The sequence below is a fragment of the Psittacula echo genome (assembly GCF_963264785.1).
Source record: "Psittacula echo genome assembly, chromosome: 1".
Classification (NCBI taxonomy): domain Eukaryota; kingdom Metazoa; phylum Chordata; class Aves; order Psittaciformes; family Psittacidae; genus Psittacula; species Psittacula echo.
This window is the reverse complement of record NC_137735.1, coordinates 3,046,080-3,072,848: the sequence shown is the minus strand read 5'-3', so window position 1 is coordinate 3,072,848 and position 26,769 is coordinate 3,046,080. Positions and strand designations below refer to the sequence as shown.

The 26,769-nt window shown below is 53.0% G+C and overlaps 1 protein-coding gene across 6 annotated transcripts; it reads right to left on the bottom strand.

Annotated features, from left to right (window-relative positions):
- Positions 1 to 344: 344 nt before the first annotated feature.
- On the bottom strand, positions 345 to 21,644 carry LOC308221747 (RING finger protein 37-like). Of its 6 annotated transcripts, none has more exons than XM_080618993.1 (5): positions 21,581 to 21,626; positions 10,293 to 10,389; positions 7,286 to 8,468; positions 3,916 to 4,077; positions 345 to 1,216 (listed from the first exon to the last, which is right to left on the bottom strand). In XM_080618993.1, exons 2-5 carry the CDS (start codon positions 10,344 to 10,346, stop codon positions 1,005 to 1,007), a joined length of 1,611 nt encoding a protein of 536 aa, XP_080475119.1. In that variant the 5' UTR covers positions 10,347 to 10,389; positions 21,581 to 21,626; the 3' UTR covers positions 345 to 1,004. The 6 variants fall into 6 exon arrangements, 5 of the variants coding, with proteins under 5 accessions (XP_080475119.1, XP_080475120.1, XP_080475117.1 ...); XM_080618994.1 differs by lacking the exon at positions 21,581 to 21,626 and adding an exon at positions 14,694 to 14,833; XM_080618991.1 differs by lacking the exons at positions 345 to 1,216; positions 3,916 to 4,077; positions 10,293 to 10,389 and adding exons at positions 14,694 to 17,016; positions 19,176 to 19,303 and having other exon boundaries at positions 8,001 to 8,468; positions 21,581 to 21,635.
- Positions 21,645 to 26,769: the final 5,125 nt, after the last annotated feature.

Below are 26,769 nucleotides of genomic sequence, written 5' to 3'. Positions count from 1 at the left end.
GAGAAATTACCCATTAAGTGGTGACAATGGGGGGGTTGTACAGGTGACAGAACCCTCCACTGTCACCCTTGGCACATCCAGGATGTGCTGGAGACAGGATGCATCCCAAGTGATGTTCCTTCTGAGGAGCTCTCTGAAGACCAGATCTCCTCAGGTTTAGGCATCTCAGTCTCAGCCCATGGCGGTCCATGCGGCTGCCGCTATAACCCCACCAGAACCCACAGATCCTTTGCGTTGCTTTTGCTTTCCCCACCTCGTTTCCTCAGTGCTGTGATGAGGTTTCACTCCACGGGGTGATGAAGCTGCACAATTACAAGTCAGAAAGAGAACCTGACTTTAAACATAAGTTTTATTAAGGCTTAAATGTCTATCAGCCAGACGGAGCTGGTCCAGACACACGACACAAACCGAGGGTGACGTCTGGTGTGATGCGATGGCTTTTCTACAGGAGTTGCTATGAGCAGGATGAGATCGCTGCCACTTACTCACACGTTGCCCCTGGCCTCTCTTTGTCACTTGCTGGACTCCAGGATGGTTGATGCGCTCTTGCAGCACCATAGGGAGGAGGGGAGTGAGGCGGGGAAGGGGAGAAGTCAGGTAGATGCATGTTGTCCATCACGAGGACTTGGCCTGGTCCACGACCGAATGGCTGCGCGTCAGATATGTAAATGGTTTGAACTCACAGGGAAGCTAAACTCACAGTCCAAAAGGCACCTATGCTAAACCACTGAGCCACTGGGATGGCAGGAAGAGGGTGACAGCTGGAAACCAGTCCTGTATAAATACATATTCCTTGTTAAAGAAGCTATGGCTTTTATTATCCTCGGATCGCTTTGCTCCGGCGCGATGCTCTAAACCCCCCCCCCCCAACTCTGTAAGCACAAGAAGACCAAGCTCCTCTTGGTGAGCTCCTCCAAAGGCCTTCATCCTCCTATGGACCAACACAGACACAGGGAGCAGCTCCTCGCTCTCATCCTCCTGGGAAGGCTCTGGCAGCCGAGGGGTCAGAAGTGAACCCTCCTGACGTCGTGCGTGGCAGCCGGCCTCTTACAGCTCCCACAGAGTATTGAGGATGGAGACTTCTGCTTCTCGGCCAAGCAGGGGCGACACATGAGGTGGCCACAGGGAAGCTGGTAAACGGGCTCCGTTTTGAAGTAGGAGGAGAAGGTTTTGCCACAGGAAGAGCATCCTTGGGTCTGGCTGCTCCTGCTGTGCTCTGCAAAGGTGACAGGAGAAGGGGTTGGTCAGAGGGGTGACAAGTCACAGCATCATCAGGGTTGGAAGGGAGCTCTGGAGATCGTCCAGCCCAACCCCATGCCACGGCAGGGCCACCCAGAGCAGGTTACACAGGAATGTGTCCATGGTGGGGTTTGAATGTCTCCAGAGAGGGAGACCCCACAACCCCCTTGGGCAGCCTGTGCCAGTGCTCTGACACCCTCAATGTAAAGAAGTTCTTCCTCATGCTGACATGAAGAAACTTGTTGTGTTTTAGTTTATGGCCATTGCTCCTTGTCCTGTCACTGACAGAGACTGGCATCACCCTCCTGGCACTCCCGTTTCAGATACTGATCTGCATTAATGAGATCCCTTCTCAGTCTGCTCCAGACTAACCAGCCCCAGCTCCCGCAATCTCTCCTCCCAGGAGAGATGCTCCAAACCCCTGCTCATCCTTGTGGCCTCTGCCAGACCCTGTCCAGTTGCCCCTTGTCTTTCTTGTACTGGGGAGCACAGCACTGGATACAGTGCTCCAGATGGGGGCTCACCAGGGTCACGTAAAGGGGGAGAAATCACCTCCCTTGCCATGCTGCCACACTCCTCCTGCTGCACCCAGGATGCTCTTGTCCCTCCTGGCTCAAGGGCACACTGCAGCTCATGGTCCACCCATCATCCACCAACACTTTAGGTCCTTCTCAGCTCAACCACTCTTTAGTAGGTCAGCCCCAACCTGTGCTGGTACTTGGGGTTCTTCTTCCTCAGGTCCAGCACCCTACACTTGCCCTTGTTGAACCTCATGAGGCTTCTCTCTGCCCAGTTCTGCAGCCTATGGAGGTCCCACTGAAAGGCAGCACTTCAGGTTGTAGCAGCCATTCCCCCAGCTTTGTATCATCAGCAAACTTGCTGAGGGTACATTCTATCCCGTCATCCAGGTCATTGATAAACAGGACCAAGTCCATGCTGTGCCACCCCTTAAGATGCCCAATCCCGCCTAGGAGCCAAGGACCCCGTGTTCTGCAGTTGTACAGCACAGCTCATGGCTCAGGACCATGGACTGTTTTATCACTACCATAAGGAAAGGCAACAGTCTCCTTCTGGGGCAGGTTGTGCTCAGAAGGGGCTGAATCACACCAGCACTTGCACCGTCAGGCTTTTAATTGAGGACAGATGACTGTAAAGGGCTTTTCACTTCTCCCGAGGCTAAATCAGCGTCTTCCGCTTTTCCAACGCTCGGATTAAAATCACCTATTCCCGAGTGAAACGCTTTAGGGATCACTTTGCATTCCTGGCACACACCGTCCATCAAGGGCTACTCAGTCAACTCTTAAACAGCAGCAATTTTAAAGGGGACAGGGAATGAAGCTTAATAGCTTCATGTCACTGTGAAACAGCAAAAGCTATTGAGAGAGAAAGACAGCGCCAGCCTTTTCTCCGGGGTATTTGGTCCCTCTGAACACCCTTCTCTGGTAGATCCTTGAGAAGATCTAGGATCTTCTATATCTTAGAAGAGAAGAAGAGGAACAAGCTTCAGTTAGGGCATCAGCCTGTGGAGGGATATAGGGAGGTTCAATGCTTCCCTGTGCCCCAATGGAATCAATTTGGGAATCAAGGCCAGGTTGGATGAGGCCTTGGGTGCCATGGTTTAGTGTGGGGTGTCCCTGCCCATGGCAGGGGGGTTGGAACTGGATGATCTTAAGGTCCTTTCCAACCCTAACTATTCTATGATTCTATGCATACACAGCTGGATTAGCATGTCTAGCTGGTGGGATGTAACTGCGAGGACTCAACAGCCTGGTCTATATATAGTCAAATCCAATGGGACACTGGGCACACACTTGGCTTGGTTGACCCATGATGCTACCATTACCTGCTCCTGTTAAGGGTCGCCATGCTGAGAGGTATTTGCTAGATTTACACCTCTCCACCTGCATCTCCACACCAGGCTCCTTCCCAATCCACATGGCAACACCCCAGCTTACCCTGTGCAGGTAACAGGTGACACTGGGGTTGGACTTAGATGACCTCTGAAGGTCCCTTCCAACCCAAACTATTCCATGACTTTATGATTTGAGCCACTTAGCCCAAATCACAGAGCCCTGGGAGCAGCCAAGCCTTGACAAGGGGCAACCTCTCAGTCTGAGCTAACCTGGTGCAGGCTGGGCTTAGCATCATGTCCCAGTGCAGTGCAGTGCAGTGCAGTGCATCCCTCAGGCAGCACAGACAAGTGGCAATGAGCAGATCACAGCACTCCTGCTGAAGCCTGCCCTGACTGAGGGCATGGACACCGGACATCACTTTCTGGGGGCCAACAAGGTCTAACCTGCCTCAGTGGGAGAATAAACCATTAAATCTCCTGAGATGAAAAAGCAGGGCCTAGGGATTGTAAAGTAAAGCTTGCTGGCAGGCAACATAATGTTTAATATTGGGTATTTATATAGTAAATGCTCCATCCCTGGCAGTGCTCAAGGCCAGAGCCCTGGGCAACATGGTTTAGTGTAAGGCATCCCTGCCCATGGCAGAGGGTTGGAACTGGAGGATTTTAAGGTCCTTTCCAACCCAAACCATTCTATGGTTCTATTTTGGTGCGTGAAGAAGCATCGGAAGAGGCTGAGCAGCAGCACAACCCTCGCTGCTAACCCAGCCCCAGCTCTCTTCTCCTCTCTGGCTCCCCAAGGTGACCCAAAGGCACTTGCTGCTTACCGAGGACGGTGCCCACACTCCAGGAACTGCTGCAGCCTCCTTCGCTCTGTGCCTGCTGCTGGCTCTTCATCAGCTTGGCTGTGAATGAGGGCATGGAGCTGAGCGCCGAGGTCAAGGCAGTGTCCAAACTCTCTGAGAGCTTTTGCTCGTGAGAGACCAGATCTGCAAAGAGAAGCACAAGCTCAAGAAGAGGACAGGGGGGAAAGAATGAGCAACAGGAATGCTGCTTTGCCTCTGAATCTTTGGGACAGCACGCGTATGGAGCCAGGCTGAGAGAGCTGGGCTGGGGCAGCCTGGACAAGAGAAGGCTCCTGAAGGGGAGACCTGAGAGCAGCTCCAGTGCCTAAAGGGGCTGCAGGAAACCTGGAGAGGGGCTTGGGACAAGGGCCTGTAGGGACAGGCCAAGGGGAATGGCTTGAACCTGCCAGAGGGGAGACTGAGATGAGCTCTTAGGCAGAAGCTCTTCCCTGTGAGGGTGCTGAGGCGCTGGCCCAGGGTGCCCAGAGAAGCTGTGGCTGCCCCATCCCTGGCAGTGTTCAAGGCCAGGTTGGACACAGGGGCCTGGAGCAAGCTGCTCCAGTGGAAGGGGTCCCTGCCCGTGGCAGGGGTTGGAGCTGGAGGAGCTTTAAGCTCCCTTCCAACACAAACCAGGCTGGGATTCTATGGTTTTAGGAGCCCTGCCACTTGTTTTCTCAAGAGGTCTCTTCTCCCTGCCGAGGTGCCAGGATGGGGATGTAGTGCTTCTCCTTTGGGTCCTAAACATGATAAGTCCTACAGATCTCTGCCAGACACCCATGCCGTGCCCCAGGGCCAACAAACCTTCAGGCGCCAGCTTCTATCTGCAGGTCTGAAAATGGGCAAACCCCCAAATAATCCAGAAACCAGCTTCTGAACCCTCAGCCTTCCCCACTGAGGGACCCAGCCCAGTGCTCCCAGCCCAGCTTCATGCAGCTAACTGGGAACATTGAAGACATTAATACTAGCTGGGGGGACTGATGTTATTCTGTCTCAGTTCTGAGTCAAGGGATGCAGCCAAAGGCGCAGGGTCGGACTCTTCCCTGCAGTGTTTGCCCTGTGCCCCACCAAAGGCGTTCATTCAGGCTGTGCATTAAGAGGATGCTGTCTGCATCACCAATCCTGTTACATCCATCTCCCCAAGGAAGAGCTTTGAATTAGTGCTGCACATTTGCCACAGCAATCAAGTCTGATGAAACGCCGGAGCGCGAGCGCCCTGCGCTGAGCAAGGTGCTTTTGTTTATGGATGGGCACGGCTCCCTCAGGAGATCCAGGACCCCACAGGGCATTCCCTGCTCCTATGGGGCTGGGGCACATCCCCAGCGGGAGCTGTTACACATCTCTGCAGGGAAAATAACTGATGAGTCCTCCTAAAGCACTGAGCGAGAGTGAGAGATCAGAGCAGAAATGTGCAGTCTGGCTTCTTCCTATTCATTCTGGTGCCATGAACATCAGTTATTTTCAACCAGGTCTTTAAAGACTTCGTTTAAAATCAAACTGAGCTTTTTTCCTATAAACATTTTGGGGGGAAAGGTGAAGGAGGGGACAGGTTCCAGCAGGAATTAGGCCACCTTTTGACATGTTACAGACCTCCAGATTAGAGAACACAAGGAAAGTCGGCTTACCTGCCTTGAGAGACAGCCCTTACATGACAAGACAACCTCACAGACACTTGCTCCCTTTAAAGCTCATCTAAATACAAGATTGTTAAAAACATCTCCTTCCTACCTCAGTTCCCATTTAAGTCTGCCTTCTTCCTGCAGTGGGACCATTACCTAAAGCAGTAACTCAGTTTAAGCCACCAGAGAGAAGCTTTAAGCGTTGCTGTGTGCAGTAGTTACATGCCTATAACAGCTGCACTGCCAGCAACTCCAATAGATTTCAGGAATCCCTGTGCCAACAAGAGAGAAAGCAAACATGGCAAAACAGATGTGGATCTGGGGAGAAAGATCTAGCATGGAGCAAGAGGAGCAGCTGCCTGGGAGCCACTCTTCACCGTGGCGTGAAGGTTCTGGTCATCAGGGAATAAAGCACAAAGAGCTAATAGATTCTGGGATGAGAGGTGGGAATCTCCTTGGTATTTACCCCACAGATCACCCTGGCTTTCTAAAGGTTGTCTCCTTCTCAGCAGTCCTGCACTTGAATGCTGCTGGACCTACAAGGAGCATCCTACATTCCCAGTGCTCCGCGGGTCCAAAAGCCTGCCTGTGCTGCCACAACGCTGCCTTGCCTGCCTGGTCTGAAGCTGTGGCACGGCTGGGGACTGAGATGAGTGGAAGCACTCAGCTTTCCAGGGAATTTATCTGGGAGATGCAGGTCTGGGCTGGTTTTCTGCCTCTGGGAGCTTATGCCCAGTGCTGCTGTTACCGTATTGCTGAGAAAAACAAGGATAAAAGGAAAGCAGGACCCATTTCCTTCCCCTGGAGACACAAGTTGCATCCCTGGTCTAATGTCTCTAATGGCTTTCCGCTTTAACTGCAAACCCTGGGCAAGCCTCTCCCAGCCTGGGCTGTCTCCTCCCTGCTCTGAAGGAGCCATTCCCTTGCTGCTGTTATAGTCCCAAGCCCCTGCACTGCTGCACTAAGGACAAGGCAGACTGGAGGCAGCACAGCCGCACACTCCCCACTCAGCCTCTGCCACAGCAGGAGCAGCCCTGTGAGAAGCGAAGGAGCCAGCACATCCCTGGGGACACAATCTGTGCAGGGACACTGAGTGTGCAGGGAATCAGCTGCACCAAGAGTATGGCCAGGGAAAGCCATGAGCAGGGTGAGTGCCTCATTCCTGCCTTCCTCCCCATCTCACTCCTCAGGAGAAGACCCACACCACTCAGGACACCCTGTGCCATCACTGCCGCACCACAAGACACTTCTTTTCCTGCTGTGGATACCTTCTTGCTGATGCAAGAACACACTGATGGGTAAGGTAATAAATCACCCATGATAAAGAGACTTTAAACCAGCACACCGTGAGAAAAACGTTGTCTCCACATGGACAGTGGCTTGAAAGCAAGGAGGAGAAAGGAAATACAAACTAAAAGGGGAACAAGGCGACCTGAGCAAACACGAGGGCTGCGAAGGAGACTGCACAGGTAACACAATGAGAACGACGAGCCTAGAGATGAGAAAAGGTGAAAGAGAATGGGAGCAAACAGCATCCAGCATGGCAGGTTGTGCTGAGGAGAGGTGAATGAGATGATGACCTGACTCTCATGGCATCTATCAGCAGCAAAACACAACGGCCTTAAAGCATTGTAGAGGTGGGATGGGACTCTGGCGTGGAGCCTCTTGACTTGAAAACCTGGCTCCAGGCTCTCAAGGCATTCAAGGAACACAAGGGACTTGGGGAGCCCCGGTACCTGTGGAACAGTCCATGTGGATCAAATGTGAGTCATTGTCAGCTTTCATTTTTTTAGCACTGTTCTCTGAGGTAGCCGTGACAAGTAAGTTTGTAGAGGAAAAATAAGGTGCCTGCACAGAGCTCTGATCCATGCAGTCCATTTTCCTCTTCAGAGAAGACATTGTTACGGAAGAAGGGACGAGCATTTCCGAGGCATGAGCCCTCCCCAGCAGGTTGGTGCCAGGAATGCTGTGCTGCAAGAGGAAATGGTCTATCCTAGCCTTGAGGGTGGGGTGAGGTAGGGGCTGTGAGTGCTGGCTGAAGGCCACCCCAGTGAAAGGATCACTGGGGACCCTGCCCCAGGACGCTTCGCTCCGGTTGCACTTCTCCAAGGTGGTCTGGTCGATCACCTTCCCCGAGGGCAGGAGCATGGGGAAGGTCATGATCTCCAGAGTGATGGGGTCCAGGAATTCCTCAGGGATGTCTTGGACAACATCCACCAGCTTGCGGAGGGTCTGCTGCTCGCTGTCATTGGCACTGAAGGGCACGCAGTCGCTCTCCATTGGTGTCCAGAGCTCTGGCTTGAGGTTACCAACATCCTGGGTGAAGAACTGGGAGGCCACCTGAAAGACACCCTCAATCACCTCCTGTGGGCAGGATTTGGCAGGCTGTCCCCACACCTCCAGCCTCTTAATGCAAGGCAGGCCGCCTCCAGCCACGTGGGTGATGCAGATCCTTAAGTGGGACACATTGCTCAGTGAGGAGGGCCCTTTGTTCCAGAGGTCTTGAGATGCAGAGCCGGGGTAGGACAAGACATTTTCCACCTGATGGAAGGGAGGCCTTGGCTTGAAGCCTCTATGGCCAAATGTCACTTTGCTTTGATTTTTTAAGACAGCTTTGCCCACCAGTGTGAAAGTATCTTTGTCTGACAGGGGCTGACTGGCCAGGCCTGAGAACTGACCCTCAGGGCTCTGCCACGAGGTTTTATTGCATGAGGTAGAGGTGTAAACTTCGAGCCCAGAGAAGGTTTGGTATCCCCCGGATGAGACGTCGATATTGATCCTGCAGATCTCAATGTTGAAGGGAAAAGAGATGGTGACGTGGACCGGAGGTTTGATGAAGTATTCGCTGCGGAAGCCCCGGTTTCTCCTGGCCAGGTCTTCAGAGATGAGATTCTCCACTTCGTAGCCATCAGCAGAAATCTGTGTTTCAGGAGAAAACCACATTTAATTTGGAGCCAGAAACTCAAACTCATTCACAAGCACTGATGGAGAGTCTCAGGACAACATCAACTGGGAACCATGGCTCAGGTTTCACGTGCAGGGAGACGGCACAGGAGATCCCTGCCGCTGAGGCCAAGCAGACCCATTCCCACCCTCCTCCATACGGTCCCATCCACTATTCTCTGCAGCCTCTGCCACCTGGCTGGCCATTTGCAGAGCTGATCTAACAGCTAAAAGAGTGCAAAAGTGTGGTTAGTGTGTGGTTCTGAATGGGTCAGTGAACTACACCAAGAGGGAGAGCGTGGCTGGGAGCAGAGCGTGTGTGTGGTGAGATGGAAGGCTCCTGTCACAGAATCACAGAATCCCAAGGGTTGGAAGGGACCTCAAAAGCTCATCTACTCCAACCCCGCTGCAAGAGCAGGGTAACCTAGAGTACATCACACAGGAACTTGTCCAGCCAGGCCTTGAATATCTCCAATGCAGGAGACTCCACAACCCCCCTGGGCAACCTGTTCCAGTGCTCTGTCACTCTCACAGTAAAGAAGTTCTTCCTGATGTTCACATGGAACCTCTGATGCTCCAGTTTACACCCATTACCCCTTGTCCTATCACTGGACATCACTGAGAAAAGCCTCGCTCCATCATCCTGACACTCACCCTTTACATATTTGTAACCATTGATGAGGTCACCCCTCAGTCTCCTCTTCTCCAAGCTAAAGAGACCCAGCCCCCTCAGCCTCTCCTCATAAGGGAGATGTTCCACTCCCTTCATCATCTTTGTGGCTCTGCGCTGGACTCTTTCAAACAATTCCCTGTCCTTCTTGAACTGAGGGGCCCAGAACTGTCCTTCAACACTGGTGAAACGTTATGTCAGCTTATCCATGTGGAAAGAGATCTCTTGAGAAAACAGCTGGCAGGCTCCTAAAATCCTGGAATCCCAGACTGGTTTGTGCTGGAAGGGACCTTAAAGCTCATCCAGTTCCAACCCCTGCCATGAGTAGGGACACCTTCCACTACAGCAGGCTGGTCAAAGCCCCATCCAACAACAGAAACCTCTGGAGGTCAGATAGCTGACTGCCTTCTCCAGCTCTGGGATCAATCCTACCTGTCCTTATAGACCTCAGAGCAGTCTTCCAGTCCCTAAAGGGGCTGCAGGAAAGCTGGAGAGGGGCTTTGGACAAGGGCCTGTAGGGACAGGCCAAGGGGAATGGCTTTAACCTGCCAGAGGGGAGACTGAGATGAGCTCTTAGGCAGAAGCTCTTCCCTGTGAGGGTGCTGAGGCGCTGGCCCAGGGTGCCCAGAGAAGCTGTGGCTGCCCCATCCCTGGCAGTGTTCAAGGCCAGGTTGGACACAGGGGCTTCGAGCAACCTGGTTGAGGATGACAGGAGACTGCTGAGCTTGGAAGAGAAAGCTCTGAGCAAACCCACCCAAATCACAGCCCTCCTACACCGCTGGAAAACGATTTTAAGTGACAAAGATGCTCCTGGCTTTGCAGACTAAAACGCCTGCACTTTACCTGCAGCCACCCTCAGTGCTTCTGCTGGCAGTGGACATCCACAGCCTCTCGTGTTAAAATCCCCCTCTGGATCAGCCAGACCACACAAAACGAGGGGAGTTTGCTGTGAGCTGCTTTTGCTTTGTTTTCCCAGGAAACCCTGGCATGGGCAGCCAAAAATCAGTCTTCCAGAAACACCAATTATAACAGATGAGCAGCAAACAGATCCCCTGAGCCCCAACCAGTCCAACACACTGCATACACCCGATCCCCCCAGCTCCCTAAACCCCCTCACATCGCTACTTTACCTTGTTGCAATGAATCCTTGGCTTGAACTGTGGGAGACAGACGTTTATTACCATCTTGGCAGCTGGAAAGAGCTCAGTTTGTGAGCATCAGATTCAGCTTGTGAAAAACAGAAAAGAAAGAAAAAGCAAGTGAACATCAGTGAAAAGATCTTGTTCTGGAGCCTGTGTGTGAATGACAAGCTCAGTAGATCGTAGAATCACAGAATCATAGAACAGTTTGGGTTGGAAAAGACCTTAAGATCATCCAGTTCCAACCCCCCTGCCACCTCACACTAAACCATGTCACTCAAGGCTCTGTCCAACCTGGCCTTGAACACCGCCAGGGATGGAACATTCACAACCTCCCTGGGCAACCCATTCCAGTGCCTCACCACCCTCTCAGTAAAGAATTTCTTCCTTAGATCCAATCTAAACTTCCCCTGTTTCAGTTTGAACCCTTTCCCCCTTGTCCTGTCAGTACAGTCCCTAATGAAGAGTCCATCCCCAGCATCCTTGTAGGCCCCCTTCAGATACTGGAAGGCTGCTATGAGGTCTCCATGCAACATTCTCTTCTAAAATGCAGCTCAGATCTGAGTCCAGGAGGTGAAGCCAATATAAACCCAAATGACTGGGGTTGAGACAGGATGGAGAGAAAAAGCTGTGTCAGTTTGTGAATCCCTGGAGAAACATCAAAGAAAAAATGGCTGTTTTAACTAAAATCATCTTACCTATGGATGGACCAGCAATTACATGTGAAAGCTTATCAAAGAGGCAGCAGCTCTGGTAGATGAAGCATCAGAGTGTGGCTGCCCCATCCCTGGCAGTGTTCAAGGCCAGGTTGGACACAGGGGCTTGGAGCAAGCTGCTCCAGTGGAAGGGGTCCCTGCCCGTGGCAGGGGTTGGAACTGGAGGAGCTTTAAGGTCCCTTCCAACCCAAACCATTCCCTGATTCTATGATTCTATCACATGAGGCTGTCAAAGGAATCACTGTGAGCTTTTAGCAGCCTCAGCTGGAACTGGAGGACATGGGCTGCGATCCAACCAGGGCATTCATCACCGGCATCCATTCCCACTGGGTGGCCTTGAACACCCCATTTCATCCCTGTGCCTGGCTCTCCCTGTGTGCCACATCTACCTGTGCCTTCAGTCTGAGGCAGGACCTGCCTGTGCTCTTGGACAACACCCAGCACAAGCAGCTGGGATGGGGCCTCTTGGGATGAGGGAAACACCGGTCAGCACTAACACACTGCTGCAAAGAGAAATGTTTCTCAAGGGCTTTGGGAGCCTTAGAGATAAGCTAAGATTAAACCCAAATATTAGTAACTGGTATTTAATAGCTCCAAGAGAGCATCTAATAGCTTGGAGGGAGATGATCTATATTCTGAACACCGACCCAGCTGATTCTTCTAACACTGTTCATTAAAGAAACTCAAGTGAATGCACCTTCTCCTCCACTGAAAACAATGTGACTCGAATCAGTTATATCACATCCCTCCTAAGAATGAAATTATCCGTAAGAGTTTTAACCTTACAGTAACCTTAGTTTGAACACCCCATTGCCTTGGGCAACCTTGCAAATCAGGAACCCGCTGCTTCCTTCAAGCACAAGCAGCCCTTTAATAGGTTTCAGCTGAAGCTGTTAGCTCAGCCAAAATGAAATCAGCCCTTTGGGGGCACGGTGGTCCATTGGAATACAGTGATAGGAGCTCACTTTGCCTGCCTGCAAAGCACAGGGCTGCAACCTGGGTCTGAATGAGAAACGTGGGATCTGAGGTACAAATCCCACAGGAAGCCAGGCCTGCAGAGAGCACAGCTTGAAGGTTACAATGCCAATGCTTCACTGAAGCAGGTATGAACCTAGAAAGAGCTGCAGCAAGCCAGACAGCACCCCTTCTAGCGCAGTATTTGGTCTGAGAGCCACCAGGAGCAATGCCTGCTCCTCAACAGGGAACACAGGAACAAGACAAGCACAAACCAGTGCTCCTCTGATAGCACTTCCTTGGCTTTGTGAGCTGAGAGGCTTCCAGTGAGGAGTTGTTCAAACAGGCTTTAAACTGGTCTCACTTTTGGCATCCCCATCCTGGGGGAGGAAGGTTGCTGGTTGAACTGCAGGCTGGGTGACACAACTACTCTTTTTGGTTCCTTCTGAACCTGCTGCCTGGTAAATGAGCTTGGCTTTCAGCACTGCTATTATGACAAACCAACTCTTTGTTCCTTTCCTTGCAATGATTCAGGATTTGCCTTCTGTTCTAGTTTCACCTTCCATCTCCTTCCTGACCTGAAGTCTTCTCCATTCCAATCTGACCAGACCAGTGCATTCACCTTCCACAAGTCTTGGTGGTGAGACCTTCCCTTTACCTTTGCATCCTGCAGACTCCTTGCTTTAAGAACTCACTCCTCACGAGCCTCTGTCTATTGAGATCCTGCCTGTATCAGATGCCAGCCTCTCCTGTGGGCCTTGTGGTTGTGCGACCTCCTCTTCCATAGCGCTGCCTCATGAGAGACAAATCACAGATGGGTGCAAGCCACTCCTCAGGACACTCACATCTTCTTCCAAGCCTAAGCTGTTACTGAGGTCTCATCCTAAATCTTCATCCTTTTCTATCATGTTTTGTGACAACTGGCTCTGGTTAATTAAAACCATCTTATTCTCTCACTAAATGGGCTGTCTTTCAATTCAGTGTGTATGCACGTATATATATACACGTATCTTTATAGGATTTTCTCCTGTTTGTGACCCAGAAACACTTAACTCAAGCTTATTTCCCAGCTTCAACATCTCAGTAAGAAGACATCATCCTGCATGTCCAAGCCACTGTCCCTCCTTCTGACAAGCTCTGCTATACTCTTGCTTCACAACCCAAGTTGGTCACCGAGTTACTTTTCTCCATGGCTGTGTTTTGTTTTACTCTTCCTATGAAAACATAACTCAGAAGACAGACAGTGGGGATGAAGGGGCAGATGAAATGAGAAACGGAAATGAAATAAGGACTAAGATGCCGTGTGAAGAGGGAAATGAGAGCTGGCTGGACACACAGTGATAGGACAGTAAAGGGGCTGGCTGAGGATCAAGAATCAGCAGGGACAGGTAAACAGAGGTGAGAGGAACGGGTCAGAGAAGCCAGGATCAGATTGGGACAGTGAGCCCAGGACCCCATTACTAAAGTCACTGCTGGTCAAAACAAACAACTCAAGGATCATGAAGGACTCAGATTCTGAAGTGCCATCAGGATGTCACACAAGTGTCCATCTCCCTTGAGTCTGTGTCTGCCCTATGGCGAACACAGATCTTTCGACTGAGGCAATGTGATCACACAATCCCAAACTGGTTTGGGCTGGAGGCGGCCTTAAAGCTCATCCACTTCCAACCCCCTGCCACTTATTGACACCTCTCTTCCCCGTCCTCCACCTCCGTACATCTGGAAACACCACACTACAAACCAGGCGGAACAGTCTGAGTGCCTCTGCAGCGGGACTGGGAGTTTCACATGCAGCTCCATGTGAAATCATCCCTTCAGCTCCGGTCAGATGCAGAGCCTGCCCTGTGCACCTCAGGAAATGTCCCTCCTCTTGGAGACAACCATCACCTGCAAGCAGCAACTCAACCCTCAGAACAGCGTGCAGAGATCAGACACCTGAGCAAGAAAACCACAGTGAGCCATGCGAAGGAGGGTGAAACCAGCAGCCTCCAGAGCAGATGCTCCAAACAGCCAGAGTTCACACTCTGGTTTCTCATTGTCACAGAGCAGGGGAATCACCTCAAGGTGGATCTGTCAGCCCCATTTGGCAACAGACACTATCAATAGGGTCAACCAGATGCAAATCCTCTCTGCCAGGCACTGCTGAGAGCTGAGCATGAAATGAATGTCTCAGGGTCCCACCACCCAGCTTTCATACACAAGGAGCAGCTCAGGCTGCATGCCCACCAACCCCAGCTAGATAGTGATGGAAACAGCACGGAAACACTGCTTCTGGCACTCAGGCCAGCTTCATGACTAAAAATCATCAACCACCACCGTTCTGCTTTCGGACAGGCACCAAATCCATCCGATTCCATTTAGGGCTGGGAACAAAGAGTAACCAGAGAGAAAAATGCACAGGCCAGGAGTTTTTATTTGTCACAGAAGCACTTTGAGGACCTATGTACAAAAGGAGAGCCACACGGCTCCGCAGAGCAGAACTGCCTAACACAGCAAGAGCTGAGCACACAGAGCACCTGCCAGACGCCTAACCAACACCCCGAGACCATTCAAACCAGTAACCACAGAGCAAGATGCACTGGGGAGGCTGTGTGCAAGCTAAGCAGCCCTGCTCAGCAGTGCTGGGTCGAACACTTTGTATTGGAGGTAGCTCAGTTTCTCCAGCCGCGTGCGTTTGAGCAGTGGAAACCATTCCCAGAAGGGAAGTTCAACCACCACGTACCCCAGCTGCTGCAGCTGCCGCCGCTTCAGGCGGTGCAGCCCCAACAGGCGCTTGGAGCAGTAGCAGTAGTGGTTTCTGTTGGACACCTGAATAGCCAGCTTCACCCCTTGAGGATGCCTGTCCCGCCTAAGGGATGGGGAGGCTTCAAGGCAGGCATCTGCAAGAGATCCATCCGAAAGCATAGCTCGATCCCTCCCTGAGCCTGGTGTCCATCCTTGTTCTCCTCGCTCCTGCCTGGCAGTCCCGGCCTCATTATCCACTTCCATGTGAGCCTGGTTGTTAGATCTCCCTTTTACAAGCTGAGACATTAAGTCATCCGTTAAACTAACTCCAATGTCTTTTAGTCTCTTAACTCTAACAGGGTCTTCTAAGTTGAAAGGGATGGGACATCCATCCATGGCCAAATGGACCTCTAGATCACTGGATCTCGTGTGAGGCAGGAGCATGTGGTTCTTCACATACTCGCGGCCACCCAACATGCTCTCGAGAAGAGATGTGGCTTCCACAATTTCAGGCCTGATGTAGATTTCTTGCTCTGCAAAAGCCAAAACCATCTCAGTGATCTCTTGGGAAAGCTGAGGTGAAAGGCGGCTGCCTTGGTAGCTGGGGCACTCGATTTCAACACTCTTACTAAGGGTGAACAGGTCCTTCTGGAGCTCGTATTTACTACTCCTTGTTCTCTGGATAAACTCATCCCTCAAAGCATAGTCTATCAGCTCCTCTGGGAAGCGTTTGACAAATGCCAGGCCAAGCAAACCTGTAAGGAGATGCTCTGGAAACTTGGCAAACTCGTGGAGTTTTCTATGCATCTGCTCTATGAGGCTGGAGTAAAACTCTTCCTCGTTCGGAGGCTCATAGTCCAGGCATCCAAAGGACCACAAGAACTTGGCAGCATCTTTGCTTCGGCAGTAAGCCACCTTAGATGGCAATGACATGGCCACAGCAGCCATAATGCCTTCGTCAAAGTAGTGGAGGGATGAGCAGGTAAGACTGATGTGCATGATGCCCTGGATGTTTATTGTAGGAATCCTAGCAGGAATAACCTTCCCAAGTTCCTTCAAGAGGGGCAAGTGGTCCATGCGAGTGTAGCGGAGTAGCTTCAGCACGTTCACCAAAGCATAAGTGCTCATGTCTTCCATCTGCAGCGACACTTTGTCTGCAATTCTTCTCATGACATGGTCAGAGATACCACTGAGGGACTTAAAGAGCCCCAAGCAGATAGCACCCACCTCCTCCAAGGTGAAGGAATCCAAGTGCTTTAGAATCATGCTCTCCACCTTCTGCATCAAGTCCGCGGGTGACCTCCGGCCTTCGCCTATGATATAAAGAAGCTGAACAAAGTGGGGCAACGTGAGGTCTTTCCAGTGCATGTTGGCATAGCTGAACAGAATGCTGAGGTAGGAAGGCACACTACGCTGCAGGCAGCGCCAGCAGTCAGCCACCAGCAGCACCTGGTCCAGGTTCATGTCCCACACCCGCCGGCAGAGCTCATTCTCACATGCATTCAGCAGAGGATGGGTTGCTGGGACAACCAGACGGACACAAGCCTTCAGAACACAGATGAGATCTGAAGTGCTGAACAAGCCCATGCTTTTGACAGCACAGTGACACAGTTTGTTAAACCTGGGGTCGGACACCAATGCTGAGTGCTGCTCCACTGGCAAACGACTCAGCTTGACAAAGTGATCTGTGATAGCCCCTGGGCTCTGGTTGCCCTTGGAGGTGGCCACACTGTGTAAAATGGAGTCACCTTCTTTCGAAGGAAGGGTCTCTACTGGCTCAGACTTGTCATAGCTGAGAGATCTGTATTCAGGCCTCCCCTTCTGAAACACACGGGGGTCCTCCTTGGAGTCGTGCAGCTCTGATTTCTCCTTTTCTGCTTCCTCCTTGGTTTGTGCTGCAGAGAGGCCTGCTGAGATGGTCTGCTCCGGGAGTGGTTTGGACCTGGGCTTTCTGATGGGTGGCCAAGCTTGAGAAGAGGTGGAATCAACCTGTGTGGTGCCAAGGTTGGCGAGAGCATCACCACTGCTCCTAGCAGCATGCTGCAGGGAGGCAGCTCTGCTTCGGGCATAGGCAGATGGATTATACAGCACTCTGTAGTCCCGTGGATTCAGCAACTGGATTGTGGCTGTGGATTCGGTTCTGGTGGTGGCTGCTTCTGGGGTCTCTTCCTTTTCCTCCTCACTTTTGCTGCTCCCACTGTTGGCCTTGCACTTGGCTGTAGTTGAGAATGTGGTCACCCTGCTGAGCCTTGGAAATCTTCGGCATATTAGCACTGTAGCCATGGATCACAACTTACTGGGCTCAGAATTGCTTCCAGGTACTGAAAAAAGGGCAGACGAAGAATGAGTGGCTTCCACCTAACATGAAGCACTTTTAATCTTAGCCTTTATGCTACCAAAAAGGGAGGTGATGCCAGTGTTTCCCTGAGCCATGGCAGATGTTGCCCTGCAAAGCTGTAAGGTAGCTGCTATCAATCATCACGTCATGCAAAGGCAGTTCAAGACAAGCACCCAAGTGACCTGATATACCCAAAGTTGGGGTACACGGCAGCTGCTGCTCAACAGCTACAAGTAACTGGGCAGAGATTATGGGAATGAGACAAAAATCACTTCTTTCTCATTTTTAAGGGACCCAAACTGCTTTTCTTTCATTCTAAACAATGAAAACGTATTTGTGCAGTGGACCTGAAGCCTCAGCTGATTGATGAGAAGCTCCTCATGACCCAGCTTCAGAGTGTGCTTGAGCCCAGAACCCCCCCGTGTGCTGGGTGCACCCCCAGAGTGTGAGCAGCAGCTCAGGGAGGGGATCCTGCCCCTCTGCTGTGCTCTGGGGAGACCCCCCCTGCAGCCCTGATCCAGCTCTGGGGCAGCAGCACAAGAGGGACGTGGAGCTGCTGGAGCGAGGCCAGAGGAGGCCATGGAGATGCTGCAAGGGCTGGAGCAGCTCTGCTCTGGAGCCAGGCTGAGAGAGCTGGGCTGGGGCAGCCTGGACAAGAGAAGGCTCCTGAAGGGGAGACCTGAGAGCAGCTCCAGTGCCTAAAGGGGCTGCAGGAAAGCTGGAGAGGGGCTTGGGACAAGGGCCTGTAGGGACAGGCCAAGGGGAATGGCTTTAACCTGCCCGAGGGGAGACTGAGCTGAGCTCTTAGGCAGAAGCTCTTCCCTGTGAGGGTGCTGAGGCGCTGGCCCAGGGTGCCCAGAGAAGCTGTGGCTGCCCCATCCCTGGCAGTGTTCAAGGCCAGGTTGGACACAGGGGCTTGGAGCAAGCTGCTCCAGTGGAAGGGGTCCCTGCCCGTGGCAGGGGTTGGAAATGGATGAGCTTTGAGGTCCCTTCATCCCAAACCATTCTATGGTTCTATGAGATGTTACATCCTAAGCTGAGAACCAGAGAGAGCAGAGCTTTACACTCGGATTTGGGAGCATTTCCCATAGTTTTAGAGTATAAAGGCTTAAAACATGCCAGGTGCCTTCCTAACTCCTGCCTAAACCAGCTACTGCAGAGGGTGAGGATGAGAAACGTGTCAGGAGTGAAGCTGTGTGCTGCCAGCCTGCAAGAGCTGCCAAATGAGCCTGGTCACGATGATTCAGATGCTGATGAAAAGAGAAGCACCAGGTCAGCGCTCTGTTCAGAGCCCACCCCAGGTGGCCAACCCCAAAGATGCATCTACACCAGGCGTTCGCAACTGCTTTAAAACCACTCGTGCTTTAAGAACCACAGGGAGCTGAGCAATGGGGATAACCAAAGCCTGGCAGAGATGCTGCAATACACATTAGCTTCTGTGCTCCCCACATGGGGGAATTAAATCCTTCCTGGGCATCCCTCTGAGCTCTGATACTCGCAGCTTTCGACTAGGGCTGGATCAAGATGTCAAATCAGCACAGGGAAACTCAGTTTTGCAGCAGCAAAATGGATGCCTTGGGGGAAGAAGACTGGTGGTGAACACTGCGGCTTTGGGGTAGGAGCAGGAGAGGGCTGTGATGGGATCCCATGTGCTCTGGCTGAATATAAACTGGGTTTTTTGAGTACAGGAATCTCCCCATCTCCCACGATCCATTATATGGTCTATTCCTGCATCACAACAGCAAAACATCAGCTGCTTTCAAGGAAGGGTGAGATGGGGAAGGGAGGGAGGATGGGGAGAGTGGAAGTGATGGCCTTTGCTCCCCTCTTGGTGCCAGACGTGGGGTGCTGCCTGCTATGGGCATGGTTCCACGGCTGTATCATGCACCCTGAACTCTCCCACAGCAGCAAAAGCAGTAACTACCATCAGGCAGGCAGACATCTCTGATCCATCCAGGCACAAGCTGCCTGCTGCTCTCTGCAGGCTGCTTTCTCACCAGGCAGCTTTACCTCTGCCTTTTGGTGCTCAGCTCCTGTCTGAGGACAGGATCTCAGCACCCAGCTGGCATGGGAGTGCTCCCCATCTGCTTCAGTGCAAAGTCAAGTGGCTCAGTCCCTCTGGGATCCCCTGTGTCGACTCACACTGTGGCACACGAGGAGATCTCGCATCCTCTGCTCCATGAAGAGAGCCTGGGGCAGCAAAAGGCAGCTGGGAGGCGAGGGGAAGCTGCTGGAGCTGTAACCCTCTCACGAGAGGTGAAACAAGCAACCTGAGTAGAGAACAGGAGGTTCAGGGGGCAGGGGGGGGAAAAAGGGAAGATGAAATGAAGCCTTCTGGAGACAGCCACTGACTGTCTTGTGAACAGAAGGAAGAACCTGGACAGTACAACCTGAGCCAAGCGTTGAGATGCTGTGGCACAGCCCAAGCCTTGCAAAGCCACCAGCAGCAGCAAGCAGGAGCTGGATTTCAAAGCTCTGGCTGTGCTGTCCAGCCTGACCTGGCCACGAGTGACAGATGGGTCTTTGTTTGGCTGGAGACAGGCAGCACGAAGGGGCAAGGCTCAGATCTGCAGAGCTGGGGGAATGAAACCCCATCCCCTCCAGCATCATCTGCCAGCCCCTCCACAAAGGTCCTGGAGGCCACTGAGGGGCTGCTTCAAGCTGCAATAATGATCTTGGACAAGAGGAGGTTTATCTGCCCAAGGCTTTCCAAAAGACTCTGTTTGCCATGTCTCCTACCTATGTTTCCATTAGAGACAAGCAAGCACTACTCAGACCGGCCATTTAGTGAAACCAATACATATTTGCTGCTGAAGGTGATCCTACCTATGAAATGCAGCGTCCTGCTGTCACCAGAAACACTGCCCTTGGGGACAACAGCCCCACTTCAAAGTCACGGTGTTCACACACCAAAGGTGAATGTCGTGCGCTGCTAATACCATCCATGTTGTTCTGCGTTAAGCCGTGACACATTTGGGAAGGTATTCCCAAAGGAAGAGATTATTCCTCTCCTTCTTTACTCCTAGTCCAACAAAATGAGCAAACAGGGGAGTGAGGCTGGCACGGGTCAAGATACTTCAAAAGCACCTTTGAAAGAAGCAGGTCCAAGTGGCCTTTTGCCCATGACTTTCACCCACCCCCAGCCTCAGTCTCTGCGATCTCTGAAGTTTCTACAGCATCCCTCTTCCAACTCAACCTACGCCTCCCCTCAACTTCCCTCTCTTCCTGTTATCCTGAGTAACCAGCCTGCCTTCCTCCTCCTTCCTTCTTGTTCAACCACAGCCAAACTCCTTCCCACCTCTGGGCAAGTCTCTGCAGAGATTTCGCTTCCAGTGACTCCAAAAAGCCACTCAGAGGTTTGGAGCTGGGCCCTGCAGCTGTGGATGCACTTTGTGGAGGTCCTCTGCGATGGAAACATCTTTGTGTCAGTGCCTGGGTCACATTTACAGCTCAGCTCTAGGCCAAGAACACGAGTGCACAGTTCAGTGTTAGCTGGATGTGAGGAGTGGTCCAGAGAAGCTGTGGCTGCCCCATCCCTGGCAGTGTTCAAGGCCAGGTTGGACACAGGGGCTTGGAGCAAGCTGCTCCAGTGGAAGGGGTCCCTGCCCATGGCAGGGGTTGGAGCTGGAGGAGCTTTAAGGTGCCTTCCGACATAAACCAGGCTGCGATTCTGTGACAACAACATTCCTGGAGGGATGCTGCCCACCACAGTATGAGCCCTCTGAAAGGGGATACAGCTGCACCCTGACATCCTCTCTGTGCTTTAGGTCCCTCTGAAACTCTCAGTCCCCCCCGAAACTCACACAAGACCCACACTAGGAGCCCACCCAGCCCTGCTTCCCCCTGCCCAGCACCACTGGTGGTACCCGAGCACCCGGCACCTCTTGGTAACACTGAGAAGCTCCAGATGGCAGCAGACAGGGCCATGTTGGGAGCAAACCAGATCATTTTGGCCTCCAGTTAACACCCACCCGGGGCTGCAGAGGAGAACAGGAGAGAAAGAGCTTCCCCCTCAACAGATTCCTACGGCACAGTGAACAAACGTCACTCTTTGTCTGCTGGTGCTGTTTTATCCCGTTTTCAGCCCCTGCCGGGCCTGGAAGGCTCCGGGAACAGGGAAGGCCCGGCCAGCACCGGGCCAGTGCAGCGGCTCCTCACACCCATGGCCGTTCTGACACACGACATGTGTAACAGGCGCGCATAGCACACACGCGCGCACACACACGTGTAACGCGCACATATATAACACGCTTACAACACACACTCGTTGCACGCACACACTACACCCGCACACGTGTAACACACGTGTAACACAGGCGCACGTGACCCGCACACGTGTAGCGCACGGAGCGGTGCAGGCCCTATTGCGGCGGGTCCCGGGCAGGGCGGGGGGGGAGGGCATCCGCACTTGCGCCGTTCCCCTCTCCCCGTGAGGGGGCAGCGGAGGGGACAGGGAGGGGAAAGAGAAAGGAAAGGGAAGAAGAAAGGGACGGGGAAGAGGAAAGGACGGGAAGGGACGGGGCAGCGGCCTCGCCGCTCGCACTCACCGGGGCCCAGCTCCGGCCCTGCCGCCCGCCAGCCCCTCCGCCCGGCCACCCCCGGCGCCTCCCGGTACTTCCGGTCACCTGACGCTGACGCACTGCCGCTCGTACGGCAGCCGAGAGGGACCCCGCGGGGCGGCGGGGGAGCCGGCAGGTGGCAGCAGCGACGCGCGGCCAGCCCCTATGGGATCCATACGGGTGGCGGTCACGTGACACGGGTCATGGGCGCCGCCGCGGGGGCTGCCGGGGGGACCCGGAGCCCGCCATGGGCCGGTCCCGGCCGCAACCCGGCCCCGTGTCCCCCGTGGGGCGCTGCGGCCGCCGGCCCTCAATAGGGATGGCAGGGTCCGGTCCTGGGGTGATGAGGGGATCCCTGATGGCCTTAAGGGGGGGTGCCGTGTGCTGGGGTGGATTGGGGTTGGAGCAGAGTGTGGTGGAGGTGTGGGGTGATGCCGTTCATTGCAGCCTCAGAAGTGGGTCTGTTTTCCGGTGTGAAGTACACAATTCATGCACAAGAGATGAGGTATCTGTTTATTACGAGTTTGGGCAGAAAAGGGGTGCTGGGTGACATCCCATAATGCCGCTCCGCACAGATACCATGGCTTTATACCGTTCGGGTCAGGTTGGTAACTCCCCAGAGCACTCCCAGCACTTAGTGATGGGTCAGTTAATGTCCATCAGCTTACATCAATGGTTCCTCACTGTGCATGCTCAGGGAAGGGTCTTTTAATCTGAGCAGGGGTCTTGTGACCTGTAGGTGTGATTTGTAGTATTATAATGAGCGTATAATGAGGATACTTCATCTAAAGAGCACCCTGACCGTGTGGTGTTGACAAGGTCAAAGTAACCTCTTAGAACCCCAGCCTGGTTTGGGTTGGAAGGGACCTTAAAACCTCATCCAGCTCCAACCCCTGCCATGGGCAGGGACCCCTTCCACTGGAGCAGCTTGCTCCAAGCCCCTGTGTCCAACCTGGCCTTGAACACTGCCAGGGATGGGGCAGCCACAGCTTCTCTGGGCACCCTGGGCCAGCGCCTCAGCACCCTCACAGGGAAGAGCTTCTGCCTAAGAGCTCAGCTCAGTCTCCCCTCGGGCAGGTTAAAGCCATTCCCCTTGGCCTGTCCCTACAGGCCCTTGTCCCAAGCCCCTCTCCAGCTTTCCTGCAGCCCCTTATATATTAAAAGACCACAATAAGGTCTCCAGTCAATATCTTGACAATGTTGATGTGTTTTCAGGATGTCTGAGTCTTCGAGGATGGTTTTTCCTGATTAGAGGAACACTGAATTGAGATGGGAAGTCCAGCCCCTGCTCACGCTGAGCAAAAGCCCGTTGACCATGACCATGACCATGACCATGCAGCTTTTGAGTGTTTCTTCTTCCTTCCTTCCTTCCCATCAGCCTTTTATCCCCTGGTGACTGGGGAAACCACATCTTCAGGAGACCAAATGGAGCTGGAGCGGAGCTACTCTGGTTGTAGTGAACGGTAGGAAAAGCCTTGTGTTGCTGACAGCACCTTGGACCTTAAACTGGGTCTGAGGGGAATCACTGACTCCCAGACACGCTCGCTTTGCCCTTGGAGGCATCAGCTTTGTTATGAGGGGATGGGAGACCTCTCAGGCAAAGCTGGTGCTGCGAAAAGTGCTGGGTTTACTGGTTTTCAATAAAGGCGATATTAATCTGAGTGTGCTTTAATGTGACACTGGCAAAGCAGCTGGGGTGGGCTTGGTTTGAGTCAAAGCCTGTAACCTGGCAGGAGTTTTGGTTCCAAAACCACCTCCCTGGCAGCATCCTCCTCCCCATCCCAACCGCTGGGGGATCCAACATGGATTTGATGCATTTCAACTGCTTGTTCCCCACCCATTCATGCTGGGAATGAGCCCTGTTCTCCAACCCGGCACTGGGATGCCCATCAATGAACATTCCACACCTCGCTGCCCCGTTCCGTGCAGCCTGGACAGCAGCTCCTTCAATCCCTCTCCCTTCCCAGCCTCACAGTCCCAGCATGGCAGAGGGTTTGAGTGACAGCCTCTGAATCCCAAAGCCAGGGAAGCCCAGAGAGATGCTGCAGTGGGAGATGGGGCTGCCCCAAGCACAAGAGGGAATGGGAATTGGCTTGTGCAGGGTTGCCGCCACTGCAGCGGGGTCCAGGGCTGTGCCTGGCATCCCCACTTGGGTCTTGGCATTCCCAATGTGTCCTTACCTGGATGTCCCTGAGGTCTGAGCATGGCTTGGGAGCCAGGGGTGGTAGGTCTGGGAGCAAGTCAGTTACCTTCATACAGAGGAGGCCATGAGGATGCTCAGGAGCTGGAGCACCTCCTGTATGGAGCCAAGCTGAAAGCATCGGGGCTGTTCAGCCTGGAGAAGAGAAGCTGCATAGAGACCTCAGAGCAGCTTCCAGTGTCTGAAGGGGGCTACAAGGATGCTGGGGATGGACTCTTCATCAGGGACTGTAGGGACAGGACAGGGGGTGATGGGTTCAAACTGAAGCAGGGGAAGTTCAGGTTGGAGATAAGGAAGTTCTTTACTGGTGCTGAAGCACTGGCCCAGGGTGCCCAGAGAAGCTGTGGCTGCCCCATCCCTGGCAGTGTTCAAGGCCAGGTTGGACACAGGGGCTTGGAGCAAGCTGCTCCAGTGGAAGGGGTCCCTGCCCGTGGCAGGAGTTGGGACTGGATGAGCTTTAAGGTCCCTTCCAACCCAAACCAGGCTGGTTTCTATGTTGGGAGGTCTTGGACATTGGCTGTGGGACCAATGGAAAGCCCGTGTCTTTCTCAGTGAGCCCTGGGGCATCCCCAGCAGCTCCAGACACATCCGTGGCGATCTGAGCTACGGGCTGGGGTGATACCTCAAACACAGACGCCTTGTCCAGCCTTGTGGCCACCACCGTGGCCTCGTGGTGCTTGTTCTTAAGTGCTTGAAGAGCCTGAGCAGCCCTTTTACCATGGGAGAAAGCAAGACCGGGCAACATCCCATCCATCCCACTCTGCTATGGATCACCTCCACCTCTCCCCTCCTCTTCGTCTTCTGGAGCAGGAGCTTTGATGAAGCTGTGACCTGGAGGATGCTGCTATGTCCCAGGTGAGGTTTTCCCTGCGGTCCCCCAGCCTGGCTGCGCATCCCTCCCAGAATCCCTGTGGATCTCCTCCCTTCTCCCACCCACAACACAAGCAGACCAGCCACAGGGAGCTTTTTAAAATGGGGCCTTTCTCCAGTTTATTTTGCCCAATAAAAATCCTTCACAGTCAGGTGGAGAGAGGAGAGATACGTATACATATAGATCTGCATGTATATTCATATATATACATACCTCTGTACAGATAGATATTCACCGTAGAAAATCGCAAAGGCAGTAGCTCTTCACACCTTGAGAACCCAATGGAAACATACAACAGACCAGCAGTAGATGGGGAGATGGGGGGTGGTTTTTCACGAGAATTCCCAAAACAGATACACCTTTGCTGTACAAAAAATACCCCGGAACGCTGCGTTTTGATCCCTTTTCTTTATCGACCTCTTGTCGTTAGACACCAGAGGCGAAGTCAAGACAACGGTGTTTGGAAGTGAGCGGTGGACAGGAGAGACACCCAACTTTATGAATCTCTTTTAAATATTTCATTTTTAAAGTATATCTATATATATATTTATATATATATATTTATTGTTTTTATCTTCATTTCTTTCTGCAAAGTCTCATTAAACGCAGTTCGGAGACCCAGCAACAGTCAACGCGGAAACGAAACAGTAACAGAGTCGAGATCAGAACACGTCTGGTGTGGAATTCACAGTAAAGAGCAGGAAGAGAGACCAAAGGCGTCAAGAAACAAACAAAAGGAAAGAAAGCACAAGGCTGGGCTTGAATTTACAGTCGGGAAGGTCCAAAACAGTTGGACCAAGGGTCTAATGCGGAAGGTCCTACACGCAGACGCAGCCTGCAGCTCACCCGGTGGTGGAGCAGCGATGGAGAGCTCTGCCTGCTCCTCCGTGGGGCTTTTATTGCTGGTGAAATCAGACAGCAGGCTTGCTCGGGGGGCCCCGGCTGGCCCAACCTGACGTTCTCCCATCAGGGAGCTGGGTTCTGGGGATGGACACCTACTGATCTGCTGGAGAACAGACGCAGAAGACGGGCGACTGAGCGACGTGCATCGGTTTAGGAGGAGGAAACCCTCACAAGCGTGCTGCCCGGGGCAAGGCAAAGACCAAGAGGGTTTCCTCTCGGCTCACAGCGATTACCAGGTCCGAGTGAGTGCAAACGAAGACACCTTGGAGGAGCTCCGGCCCGTGGGCTGGGCTCTGCGGGGACACCGCTGTGTGGAAAGGGACTGCATAGACACATTGGCCGGTTGTGCAGCATTTCATTGCACCGGTGCTGCTGCAACGCTTCTGGCACCGGTGCTGGAGCTCTGCCTGCGTGTGTGTTGCTCCCTTCGGCCTCCAGAAGGGAACCCAAGTGTCATCCCTGGGAAAAAAGGGGATCTTCGCATCCGAGAGAGGACAGCCTGGCTCTCAGGAATGGCAGAGCCAATGCCGTGGTCTCCCACTGGTGTCTGGTTGTCACCAAATGTGGTTCCGTGAGCTCAGACATCCCAGCGGCTCCCATATGGGTGAGCTAATGGAGAAGATCCAGTGACAGTAATGGGATGGGTATCAGAAGGGGATGGACCTGCTGTGGGCCCAGACTGGTGGCCTGCTGGATATGGGCAGCTTTGGGCTCTCCAGATGCATGAGGACCACCAAGCTCAAGCCATTGGTGATTATTTGGAGCCAGATTGGACTTTAAATCCCTTTCGCAAGGAAAGCCCAGGGCTAGAGCTATGATGGTATTCAGGGGAACATTGGTTTGCTTGCAGATATCAGAGTTGGGAATAGTCCCTTTAGAATCTGTCTAGAAAAACCTATTGCTTTGTGATAGAAAGCAGAGACCTTCTGCCTGAGGAAACACATCTGTGGAACAACAGCCCTGCGTGCTAGAGCTTGTCCCATGCTCCACACCTGACACCGTCCCCTTCACTGGGAGAACCAGGGAGGAGGCTTCTCCTGACCATGCAAAAGCTCATTTCTGCTGTTGCCAACATGGAACATCCTGTTGGGAAGCCAACATCTGCAAACAGCTGGATGTGATCCCAACCGCTTGCTACACTGAGTAGCATGGGTGCTGCGTGCCCCTGCAGACCAGGGATGCTCATACACCCCTCACATCCCT